At 39.4% G+C, this 13,449-nt stretch overlaps 1 protein-coding gene across 4 annotated transcripts in view; it reads right to left on the minus strand.

Moving 5' to 3' along the window:
- Positions 1-13,449, minus strand: part of Pold3 (DNA polymerase delta 3, accessory subunit) — a 43,913-nt gene that overhangs the window by 25,422 nt on the left and 5,042 nt on the right. For 3 of the 4 annotated variants that reach the window (XM_031387519.1, XM_031387515.1, XM_031387517.1), the window contains exons 3-5: positions 10,110-10,212; positions 5,419-5,458; positions 3,290-3,422 (exon numbers count right to left, since the gene is read on the minus strand). In XM_031387519.1, coding sequence (XP_031243379.1) covers positions 3,290-3,422; positions 5,419-5,458; positions 10,110-10,212 — 276 coding nt within the window. The remainder of the gene's footprint in view (positions 1-3,289; positions 3,423-5,418; positions 5,459-10,109; positions 10,213-13,449) is intronic. The other variant, XM_031387518.1, reaches the window with a different exon arrangement.

The raw sequence follows: 13,449 nt of genomic DNA on the forward strand, positions 1-13,449 counted from the left end.
TGGCTGTCCTGGAACTCATAAATAAGGGACTTATAAATTATTTTCTGGCTGGGCAGTGGTGGTACATGCCTTTAATCCTAGCACTTGGGATGCAAAAGCAGGAGGATTTCTGAGTTCGAGGCCAACCTCTGTCTACAGAGTGAGTTCCAGGACAGCCAGGGCTATACAGAGAAACTCTGTCTCAAAAAACCAAAATAAATAAATAAATAATTTTCTGGTTATATATCTATTTAAAAAATATTCAAATGCCCATCTTATTCAAATTAAAATAGACAAAACAAAATAAACAAAAAACCCAAAACCAAACAAAACCCTAACCAACCCACCACCATGCCCATTATCAATAGAGTCAACATTAGTTGCTAGGTACCATTTTAGAAAAACTAAGTTAACTGACAGGAATCTTAATCAGATGGTATTTAAAGAAAATACAGTTGGCAATTCTGTACCAATTTCTCCAGATCTGTCTCTATCAGTTATCCCATCCCCTCTATTTCTTCAACCTCTCCTCTCTGACTCCTATCTAACACAACTTAAGTCATTCTCTTGCTGTGTGGCCTAGCTAGTCTGGCACTAAGTAACAAGTTGGCCTGGAATTCGGTGATCCTCCTGCCTCAGTACCAGTCTTGTAATTATTTCTGTGGTGGGGCTTTATTTATTTTTATTTTTATTTTGCAGTGCTGAGGCAGAACTCAGGGCCTTATGAATAATAAGCAAGCCCTACAACTGAGCTACATCCCCTCAACTCTAAAACTATATCTGTGTGTGTGCGTGTGTGGTGTGGTGTGTGTGTGTGTGTGTGTGTGTGTGTGTGTGTGTGGTGTAGTGTGTGTATATATATGTATGTATATCTATACGTGTGTGTGCATAAATATACACAGACATACACAGACACAGACACACACAATTTCAAAGTTTCAATTTCTCCCTAGACACTGTGGTCCTCCTTTTCCTCCATTTCAGTCACATTTTCTGGAAAAATGTATCCACAATAACAGTTTCACTCAGCTGGATCAGTCTGACCCCTACACTCAGCTCTCGTAGGCCATCACCACATCCAATGGCTAGCTTCCATCTCTATCTGACATGCTTCTCTTGAAACAGATTAATCCTCCTTTCTTGAAATTCTGCCCTCAGCTAATGGAACCTCATGTATTTTCATAATTTTCTACTTCACTGGATGCTTTCTCTTAGACCCCTCTTTTTTGGTCCATTCATTAAAATAAAGAGCAACCACAAAGAGTACTTACTATGTATAGAACACAGCTGTGAGACTGCTACGTCTTAGTTTACTCAATCCTCGATTACATGTGAGATTGGTACCATTGACGCCTCTACTTTACCATACATAAGGAAGTTGAATCACCAAGAGGCTAAATATTTTATCCAAAGTCAGAGAGCTTTTAAAAATTATAACCTTCAGTTTTATTTTCTGTCCTTCCTTCATTCTACACTCTCTCTTCACAGATCTCTCTGCTGCTCTGGCCCAGCAGCTTATCTGAATCCAAAACCCTTCTGTTCACCTTGAGACTTAACTATTGCAATAAGTATACTTACTTGAGATTTCCAGCAAATTTACATATCACAAACCCCTCAGAGTCACTCAAGAAGGAATCTGACTCCAGTCTTGTAGTTATCTCCCACATGTCTGTCACCCTACGCTATAGCTAAAGACAGTGATTATGTTTCTCTCTCAGCTCCATCTTCACTCTGACACTACTATCTGACAATTTCTACTGGACCTTTGAGTCTCAACCTAGATGCTGTAACCTTTTGGAAAAGCACCTTTATTTTCCCCTCACTTTACCCATCCAGAATCTGGTAATAAATGTCTGTCTCCAAAATTTTTTCATGCCATTCCTCTTGATAGCAGTGTACTGTAATGCTATCTCTTGTGGGTCACCAACCTCAGGAACAGGTACTGGGCCTCATTCTCAAAAGTATGTAATAACTCAATGGTACACATCAGCTATATAACAAACAAATCCAAATTATCTTTTAATTAATTTATTTGATTTTATATATTGTACTGGCTGTTTTTGTGTGTCAACTTGACACAGGCTGGAGTTATCACAGAGAAGGGAGCTTCAGTTGGGGGAGTGCCTCCATGAGATCCAGCTGTGGGGCATTTTCTCAATTAGTGATCAAGGGGGTAGGGCCCCTTGTGGGTGGTGCCATCCCTGGGCTGGAAGTCTTGGGTTCTATAAGAGAGCAAGCCAGGAAAGGCAAGCCAGTAAGAAACATCTCTCCATGGCCTCTGCCCCAGCTCCTGCTTTCTGACCTGCTTGGGTTCCAGTCCTGACTTCCTTTGTGATAAACAGCAATGTGGAAGTAAGCCAAATAAATCCTTTCCTCCCCAACTTGCTTCATGGTCATGATGTTTGTGCAGGAATAGAAACCCTGACTAAGACATATGTTAAGAGTGTTTTGCCAGCATGTATGTCTGTACAACATATACACACCTAGTACCCAAGGAGGCCAGAAGGTATTAGATCCCCTGGAACTGGAGTTATAGATGATTGTAAGCCACCATGTAGGGTACTAAGAATTGAACCTGGGTCCTCTGAAGAATTAATAAGTACACTAAACTACTGAGCCACCTCTCCAGCCCCTGAATTTAAATTATTATTAAATCAAAGTGGTAGATATCCAAGAATATTTTTAAACTAACTTGAGCTATCAGTACAATCTCACAAAGTAGGAATTATCATAACTGATTTAAAGATGAAGAAACCAAAGCTAGAAAGTATTAAATAATTTGTCCAAAGCCACTGGGCTATTAAGTGGCAAAACATGACTAAAATCTATGATTATGAGTGTCTTAACTCCACACACATCATAGCCTGTCCAGTGCCCTGAAGAACACAAAAGATTTACAAGATCTGACTGACTATGGAGCTTTGACTTTTGACTGGAAGGAATGGGACATCGAATTTAGGAACAGTTTTTTGAAGGGCAACATCTGATCTAGCTCCTAAAGGATGGGTAAGAGTTAGACAAGCAGAGACTAGGGCAAAGGGGTAATCAGGGGACACAACAAACATCTCTGATGGTGATGACAGAATAAATATATGAGAAATAGATTTATGGGGAGTCCAGTGGGGTTTCAATATGAGCTGTGGCTGCTATTTTTCACCTTATGATGTACTAATAAAACTAGGCATGTGTCTTACTGCAAGATAAATGGGGTTTTACTAGACTTGGCACTCACTCTTAAGAGGCAGCCACTGTGTAAACACCTTACAAAATCAATTCGTAAAGAAGCCCACAAGAACATTAAGGAGCTTACTTGCTGCAGTTCTGCAAATTGCTTTTAAGGATGTCATAGTCGGTATTGAACAGAGGCCCACTGTCCTTTAGCATAGCTTTCTGGATGCTGTACACATGGATGCTGGCAGTCACAGCTAACTTGGACTTCACTGCTACAAGTCAACAGGAAAAGCAGTCTGTTAATACACAATTTCATAGCTTGTGGGGACTTTAACAAGAAACTCTTCTGCACTAAAACCATTTGCAATCTATGATGGTCCAAAAACTCTAACAGGTCAAACAGCTACATATAAAATAGAAGAACATCAAGCCTCTGTCTGCAATGGGCCATGTTGGTGCTGAGTCATTTCTAATACAGCACCTGTGAGGTGCTACTCACCCAGGGAGAGTCAGCAAATAGTGACTGGTGATTGATGACGGTTAGGAAGCTTTGTCTTCAGTCTGTCAAGTAGTCTACCTGAGAAGACTTACTTCTATGTTTCAACTTCAGTTTACAGAAAGCAGCTACATAATATCACTAGTGAACTGAGTCTACAGAACAAAGACTATTATCACAGGAGTAAGCTATGGGTTCTACAAGGGAAGGAACTGTGCCTAACTTGTTCACTGTCCCCACAGCCTAGCACAGAGCTTGGAACATATTAACCATCACATATGATGGAGTTTTTAACACTTCCTTTTTAACCAGAGATTTTATGCAAATATATCTATATTTTCATATACACATATATATGCACATGATTTAAATATTTACTGATAGTCATAAAGAATTTTATTTTAAAACAACCCTTTTGGGCTGGAGAGATGGTTCAGTAGTTAAGAGTGCCGACTGTTCTTCCGAAGGTCATGAGTTCAAATCCCAGCAACCACATGGTGGCTCACAATCACCCATAGTGAGATCTGATACCCTCTTCTGGGGTGTTTGAAGACAGCTACAGTGTACTTACATAATAAATCTTTGAAATATATATATATATATATATATATATATATATATATATATTAAAAAAAACCCAACCTTTTGGCATACATAAAATAATAATTTTATTATCAAAGATGAAAGCAAATTTAACATACTAATGAAATAAGTGTACATGTTTATTTTTATACAAAGCAAAAAACTGAAGTCTTGGCTGAATATTTGAACCTACAGAATGCAGAACATATCAATGTTTCTTAGCTGATCAATACTTTGCTTTTGTAACCATCAGTGCTGATAACACTACCACTGTGCAGAAATACAAAGTACCAAATAGAAGAGGTAAACTTAGGCCACTTCAGATTTGTTAGAAACCCTGTTCTAATTCAAGCTGAAATTTACTGAATATTTTTTTAAAAATAAAACAAGGAGTAACTCAAATAGCACTTTTTAGAATCTAATATTCTAACATAAATACAATCCCCAAACACACTAATCTGATACTTACACACTAAGGAACGATTGTGGGAAAATATTAGTTCTCTGTTTTTCATAATTAAAGTACTATGTTTCTATAAGAGCACAGAAGTTTACATAGACAGTAAAAAGACTACAACTGAGACCATCCACCCCAGCATGTGCCATACACAGCCTCAAGACTGGGCCAAGGTGGCTCCGGCCATACTCACTGGTGTTGCATGGCAGGGTGGCACACAATGCAAAGAGCACTGACTATGTGCTTAGAACTAAGGCTGCAGTGAGGTTACATCATGTAACATGCGTGAGCACTGCCACAAAACCCATGTTTTATGGGTTAATCATTCCACATATAGTGCTACATTCACTGTTTACCACATTGTATATTGCATATTTTATTAAGTCTCAGTTGTTATAAGCTCAGTTTGATAATCTTTTTTGCAAGGTCTAGATTCAGTTATTCAACCCCACAAAGTATCACAATCCACAGCTTAAGGAGCCATGTCATCTGTAATTCATGACAATACTCTTATGTTTGTCGTAAGTCTTGAAATCCTGTCAAAGATGTACTTTATATATGTCAGCCTTAAAAATGGGAAGTTAAGCAAATGTAAGAAGACTAACGATTCAAAAACTATTAGTAAAAAGAATATAAGACTGTTTGGTTAGCCAAATACACTTTATACAGACTGTGCACAATCAATGCCATAAGAGGCAAAGCAAAAAGCTTATTCAGCTGCTCAAATTCTTACCTTCCAGTTTATCTTCTCTCACTACTGCAACCTTGTGGCACTGTAAGGAACAACACTTCATCAGCAGTGAAGTTACAGAATGCAGAATTTGAGCTTCCTTGACTCAGTTGTGTTTAGCTATGAAATTAGAAAAACACTGGGTACCCTGAAAATACACTACAGTATAGGGCAATCAGACTTTTTTTTTTTTTTTTTTTTTTTTTTTTTTTTTTTTTTTTTTTTTTGGTTTTTTTCGAGACAGGGTTTCTCTGTGTAGCCCTGGCTGTCCTGGAACTCACTCTGTAGACAAGGCTGGCCTCGAACTCAGAAATCCGCCTGCCTCTGCCTCCCAAGTGCTGGGATTAAAGGCGTGTGCCACCACCGCCTGGCCAATCTGACTAATTTTTAATTGGCATTATTTTACATCATCTTGAAAAGAGATTAAGGAAATGAGAGGCCAGCTGTTATTTTTATGAAACAAAACTATTTCAAACAATTTGAGAGCAATTTTTAGTAAATGATTGAATGATAACTACTATATAACCTATAGAACTAAATAAAAGTTAGATCTGGCTATTCTGCTCTACTGATGGAAACCAATGCAGAGATCCACAGACAAGTATTATACAGAGTTCAGAGAGTCCTGCAGAAGAGGGGGAGGAAGGATTGTAGGAGCCAGGGAGTCAAGAACACTACAAGAAAACCACAGAATCAACTAATCTGCACTCAACCTGGACTCTTAGGGGTTCATAGAGACTAAAACTGAAAATCAGGGAGCCTGCATGGGACTGACCTAAGCCCCGTGTGTGTGTGTGTGTGTGTGTGTGTGTGTGTGTGTGTGTGTGTGTGTGCGCATTATAGTTGTGTAATTTGGTGTTTTTATGGGACTCATAGCAGAGGGAGCATAAGCTGTTTCTGAAGCTTTTGCCTGCTTTTGGGACCCTTGTCCTCCTACAGGATTGCCTCATCTAACCTAATATTATTGCAACTTAATATGCCATGTTTGGTTGATGTCACTGGGAGACCTGCCCTTTCCTGAAGGAAAGAGAACTGAATTTAAATAGATCTTAAATTGGTAAATTGCCACAATGAGTGATTTAAGCAGACTATATGCTACAGAAAAAAAAAAAACTTGCAAAATAAAAAATTCTTGAAAATTTTTTCAGTAATTGTTAGTAAAAATATTCATTTTTCTCCTCTAAATCTTATATTTGGCTACATCAATAAGTATTTATGTCAATGTTAAGAACCACCAAAATCCTTAATATAGAAGAGTAATATAAAAATCAAGTAAGCTTTTTGTTTGTTTGTTTGGTTTTTAAGAGACAGAAATTCACATTGTGCTCAGGCTGGCCTCAAACTCAGTAACTCCTGCTTCAGGCTCTCAAGTGCTGCCAATTACAGGTGTGAGCAACCATGTTTGGCATTAACATAAATTTTTATTTGTTTTGGTGTTTCAGTACTGATGGTCAAACCCAGAACCTTGTACATGCTAGGCAACTGCTCTACCATTGAGCTATCTCTCTAATATATCAAAAAATACTTTGTAGAAAGATAGTCATAAATTTGAATTAAGAAAATTCATGGATTCTTTTTATTGGTTTCTTTTATAGTTAAAAAAATTGAAGTAAGGCAATAGCTCAGTTGCTAAAAATGGTTGCCATACAAGCATGAGGATCTAAATTCGATTCCCAGTGTCCATGTAAAAAGATGGGCATGGTAGGACCAATTATAATTTTAGTGCTGAGGAGACAGACAGGAGGATCCTGGAGCACCACTGGCCAACCAGCTTAAGCCAAAACAGCAAGCTTCAGGTCCCAGGCTTATCTAAAAAAACAGAGTAGACAACTCTTGAGGAATAATACCCAAGATTGTCCTCTGTCTTCACAAGTGCTTGCATACCCTTAGACATATGCATACATGCATGTGGGCATACACACACACCTATACCTGCACACACACGATCATAGATACAAACAAGACATTCCCCAAACTGTCATATTCTACTCAAAACTGCAGAGCTTATTAAAAAAAAAAAAAGGCACTAGGAACTAAGCATTAAAACACTGCAGATCCGTAGTAAACCTAAGGGAACAGCCTAGACAGCCAGGCAGTTCAGTGTGCCTAAGTGTTCCTCTGCTTGGGGCCACTGAAACACTCAGCAGTGGCCATGCCACCTTGCTATGAAACAACAGTGCAGATCAGCAGAGCTGGCTATTGCAGGGACCCCTGTCAAGGTGAAGGGCCCAGTAAGCACAGCTTCACAAACCCTGTTACCTTCTAGAATTTTACTTTACATTTTTGAGAGAGGCCTTGTCCAGACTCACCTGTATCAACCTCCCAAATGCTAGAATTATAAGCATGTACAACCACACTAGGCTTCAATAAAAGTTCTTCATAGTGTGGTGGTTTACACCTTTAATCTAGCACTAGAGAGAGGCAAGTGGATCTCTGTCAGTCTAGTCTACCAGCCAAGCTACACAATGAAACCTATCCTTAAAAAAATTCTTCGGGCTGGAGAGATGGCTCAGCGGGTAAGAGCACCAACTGCTCTTCAGAAAGCCCTGAGTTCAAGTCCCAGCAACCACATGGTGGCTCCCAACCACCCGTAATGAGATCTGACGCCCTCTTCTGGTGTGTCCAAAATCAGCTACAGCGTACTTACATATAATAATAAATAAATCTTTAAAAAAAAAAAAAAAAATTCTTCATAGATTCCAGCTTAAAACTTGACTATTCTGGGAAGGCAGGGAGAGAACAGGGTTTTTTTGTTTGTTTTCCAAAGGGGAAACTGGGAAAGGAGGTATCATTTGAAATGTAAATAAAGAAAATATTGAATTTAAAAAAAAAAACTTGACTATTCTGTAATGACTGGTAAATTAATAATAAATTAGGTGGTGATTTTAAAAAATCATTCTCAACTAAAAATCACTACATAAAAAAGCTAATGAGAACTTGTACTGGCAAGTCCAAATTAACATAACAAGAACTCACCAGCCCAGCAGTGGTGGCGCACGCCTTTAATCCCAGCACCTGGGAGGCAGATGCAGGCGGATTTTGAGTTCAAGGCCAGCCTGGTCTACAGAGTGAGTTCCAGGATAGCCAGGGCTATACAGAGAAACCCTGTCTCAAAAAACCAAAAAAAAAAAAAAAAAAAAAAAAAAAAAAAACCTCACTAACCCATGGTTCTCAAACTGTGGGTCGAAACCCCTTAGAGGATTGCATATCAAAACTCCTGCACATCAGGTATTTATATTACAGTAGAAAATTACAGTTGTAAAGTAGCAATGAAGTAATTTTATGGCTGAGGTCACCACAACGTGAGGAACTGTATTAAAGCAATGCAGTGTTCACTGTAGGCTAAATACCGAGCGTTTCAACAGCACACCAACAAGGAAAGAAAGCACTGACTGGAGAACGCAGGGATCGGAATCTAAAGTTCTGCTGTTCCTCATAAAGCTCACCTAAGAGCTTTCAATCTCACATGCTTGGGACTCTTGTTAAAAAACAACAACTATCAGAATCATGGCAAACGAAGTTGAGGTTGCAAACTTATGATTCTGAGGGAAAGTCAAAAGGGAAGTAAAAAAGACATGTTAGTAGATCTCTACGAGGGGCCCTTGATCCTGGGACTGATGACAATGAAACAGAGGTGTCTTCAGACAGGCGCAAGGAAACTGAGGACAGAGAAGACATGCCATTCGCTGGACAGGGAGCCAGTGTGCAAGAACTATGAACGTCCCATGGATTCAGTACAAGACCTCGCAAGGCCTGGGAAGAACACAGTGTTACCTGTGCCCTCCCCGAAGGAAAAAATGGAAGTCAGCAAAAGATCAACAGACCTGAGATGAAGACTGCTTTGTGGCTGAGATGAAAAAAGCAACAGTTCGCTATGTTGGTGGGCTAGATGCAGATGGGACGAGAACAGAAAAAGATGCAGGAGCCCAAACCCCAGCCCATGACTGTCTGTACCAGCCGCTAAGCCTTCAGGCCTAACAGTGGGCCACTCTAAGTGACCTATCAAAGCGAGTACTCAGATTACAAAATCAGGAGCTAACAAGATGGCTCAGCAGGTAAGAGCACTGACTACTCTTCTGAAGGTCCTAAGTTCAAATCCCAGCAACCACATGGTGGCTCACAACCACCCATAATGAGATCTGGTGCAGCTACAGTGTACTTATCTATAATAATAAATAAATCTTTGGGCCTGAGAGAACGGGCCTGACCGGAGCACGCAGAGGTCCTAAATTCAATTCTGAAAAACCACATGAAGGCTCACAGCCATCTGTACAGCTACAGTGTACTCACATACATAAAATAATAAATAAATAAATCTTTAAAAAAAAAATTACAAAGTCACCTAATTTTTTTCCTCCTTTTTTAACACCGGAATTTGTGACTTGAAATTTGAAGAGGATGAAAATTAAGTATCAGTGTCTTCAATGCATATTCAAAAGGAAAAAGAGGTTCAAGGAAAAGCCATTTCCTAATGTCTCATTTCCTAGGTAACTCACAGTGATAGTCTCTTCATCACAGCCAAGATATTACATTTAATATCCTGTCAGATTTAGTTTAAAATTTCGGAACACTCACTCTCTTTTAAGAGGTACTTTAAAACTTCCATACCACTCAACCAATCTTGTTTCTTTCTCCTGTTAATAATAATAATATTTATATCTCATGAACATGAAGCCTTGTTAAAGAGAACTTACAGAATGTCCGTTCTGTATAAGACTGCCAGATACCAAGTAGGTAACATGCAGCTGAGCTCCCGAATTTTCCTTCCGTTTCCTTTCAACATATTCATAGAGCATCCTGTTTCAAACAAGACAAAAGTGACTCAGTATGCATCTTCTTCATCAACTCCTGATTCATGACTTGGAAGTCATATATATGAAATCTGACAGTTTTTTCTACAGCACAATTTTTTTACTTACTGAACAGACAGATTTTTGAAAATATAGTGGATGAAGGATGGAGCATGGGACTGGAGCCAACTTGTTTGAATTGGCTGAGAGACCCAGGAAGTAACTAAGATAAATCTAGAACAACTCCAAGAGGGCCAGAACCCATAGCCAAATAGTGGCAGATACAAAAGTGAGTCAACTCTCTAGCTATGGCATCCAGAATAAAGTTTTCTTGGTTTCATATCTTCAGGCATAAAGGAGAAGTGCCATTACTACATGAATAATTTTTATAACCCAAACTCATACACTATGTGTAAGCATCTATTCTCAGGTATCAATAGTCTATATGTGATTTTTTGGAGATGGAGATGATTTGGGTTTTTTAGTAACTCTGAGATCACTACATTAAATATTTCAAACTATCATATACATCATGACTTCTGTTACTACTGAATTTCACAATGTAGAACATAGCAGATGCTTACACCACCTAACATCTAAAATGTTCATTAACTACACACTAAATGTTGCTTGCAGTAAAGTGTTTATTCACTTTTATCCCAACCACCCAAAATACCAGAAGTTGATGCCCCTCATTCAGTTTAACATAAAAAGATGCACATCATTTGTCTTTATTTCAAGAAATATTTGGCAAGCTTCTACAACATATCACACTTCAGTTGAGAACAGCCAGAAACTCAGAAATTCTGAGAACTAGGTATGGTGGTGTAGACCTTTAACCTTAGAGGGAGAGGCATGAGTTCAAGGCCAGCCTGGTCTACACAGTAAGTACTAGTTTACCCAGAGCTACGTAGTAAGCCAAAGAAAACCTCAGCCTCCGTGGCCACTCTCTTCTCCAGATGCCCTCTCTTGCTTTCCACGATACTCAGCTCAGTCCCCTGCTACAGCTGCTCCACTTTTTCCTGCACTCAGTTCCTGGGCCTTCCTTTCCTTAGCCATCTTACTCTACTTTAGTATGACCAGCCACCCTAGTTTGCCTAACTCAGATAGGTTTCCTGGGACATGCAGTATGCTTGGTCACCCCATGGTATTCTCCCTGGTCTATTTTATTCAACTCCATGGCTTCCTTTTTCCCTGATGACATCATCATTTGTTCAAACCACCTTAGCCAGAAATCTGGGAGTCATTGCCCTTCTCCTTATGCAATGAGCTGCCAAGTCTCATTAGTTTTCCCTCCCAACTAATTCTTGACTCTATGCCCTCCAACCCACTTTACTATACTATTTCAAGTCCAAGGGTCACCTGTATTCTTTCACCCTCATTATCTGTGATGCTGTCAAAGTGAAGTTTTAAAATGCAAGTAAGTAAAAAAAGCCAACAGATTAAAAAATGAATCAAAACTTTCCTGAGTGCCCACTTGTGTTCTAAGCAGTGAAAAGGGAGTCATAGCTCCTACTCATTTGGACCAGCCATGTCCTTCCTAGAGCGTAAGCTTAAAATTGGTAGGAACTTCAATCACAGCCATCTGTCTGCCTTCCTTTAATCCTAGGGAGGCAGAGGCAAGCAGATCTCTGTGAGTTTGAGGCCAGCCTGGCTTACACAGGGAATTCCAGACCATGGAAGGGCTATATAGGTTCCATCTACTCCAAGCCTTCTCTAACACGACTAGCCAAGCAGAGCACCTCTGCCTCCTGAGTGCTAACAGTTTATGTCCTATCATGTATTCTAACACCTACTACACCACACTCTCCCGTGGGTTTATACGGCTCCCTTTCCGTACACCATCAGTTACTTAAGTACAAAGCATGCACTATTTGCCAGTTTTATGGATTCTTCCACCTTTCTCTCTCACATCTTTCCCTCTACAGAGATCATATTAGGACAGATGAGGTGGTGGGCTCTTGACTGTTTAACGCTAATTAGGACCATGCTAATAGAAAACCAAAAGGCAAGTACTATGTCCACCATGCTCCCGAGCATGTCAGCCACATGCAGTCTTTTCTCCACAGGTCTTAATCTTGCCTGTGTCAGCAAGTCACTGTCTTCTGCACAGGTTTCCCCAAATAAAACCCAACTGTTCTCTTATTAGTTCCTCTTCTCACTTATTTTTGTTTTGCTTTCTTTTTAATCTATTTCCCTTTTTACTGAGTTTACGACAAACCTTTAAAAAAGGAATTTATATATACTTTAACATGTTTCTTACTTAATAAAGGCAAGTACTCTATTTCTGACAATAATAAGTATGAAATAGTCTTTAAAACAAGTGAAAAAAACTTGACTTCCTGCAGAATATATTTCCTACACATATGATGACTTACAATCTCCCCTTTGAGACCATTAACTTTCCTCTCCTTTAGTTCCCCAGAAGTAAACCAATTTTAGTACTCTGTAACACTTTCTCAATCTGAATTTATCATGTTTAAGTCAATGAGAAAGGCTCTTGTCTGTTAAAAACTAAAATAATACTTGAAAAAAAGAACTAAAAACAAGAATTTGTTTTATTTCCTCAAAAGGTTTCTCTGTGTAGTCTTGGCTGTCTTGAAATTCACTCTGTAGACCAGGCTGGCCTCCAACCCAGAGATCTACTTGCCTCTGCCTCCCAAGTGCTGGGATTAATGACACTTAATTTACATTTTAAATTTTATAAACATGCAGCATCTCCCTCCCTAGATACTGTTCTACATTGTCTTATTAGGGGTGGAGCCCAGGCACTGAATAAGGGAGAGTTTTTGAGGGACTGCTTGAGGGTGAAGCAAGTCAGAAAGGTGAGTGGCTTCTGTTGTGTGTTAGAACAGCTGTTAGGGCCCTGAGTAGCTGTATAAGAAATCTGACTGCTCAAGACACCAAACTGCAAGGAAGTCCAAGCCTGTAACACCCCAGCTAAAGTTCAGCTGCTAACTCGTAACAACTACCAGACGTACAGAAAGATGATTAAAGACTGGGCTGCAGTGACTGACACTTCCCAGCTAAGACTCCAGATACCATTCAGCTAACATGGGCCATTCCCACTGTGCCCTGCCCACACTGTAGAATCTATGAGTGATAAAATGGTTATTTCTTCCTTTAAAGGTTGGGCCAATTTATTACACATCCACAGTAATGAGAAGAGCGACAAACTTCACAAACAATCAAATCATCTGTGCTTCAAAAGCCACCACCAAGAATGTGCACAGACAACCTGCAG

The sequence above is a fragment of the Mastomys coucha genome, unplaced genomic scaffold, assembly GCF_008632895.1.
Source record: "Mastomys coucha isolate ucsf_1 unplaced genomic scaffold, UCSF_Mcou_1 pScaffold21, whole genome shotgun sequence".
Lineage (NCBI taxonomy): Eukaryota > Metazoa > Chordata > Mammalia > Rodentia > Muridae > Mastomys > Mastomys coucha.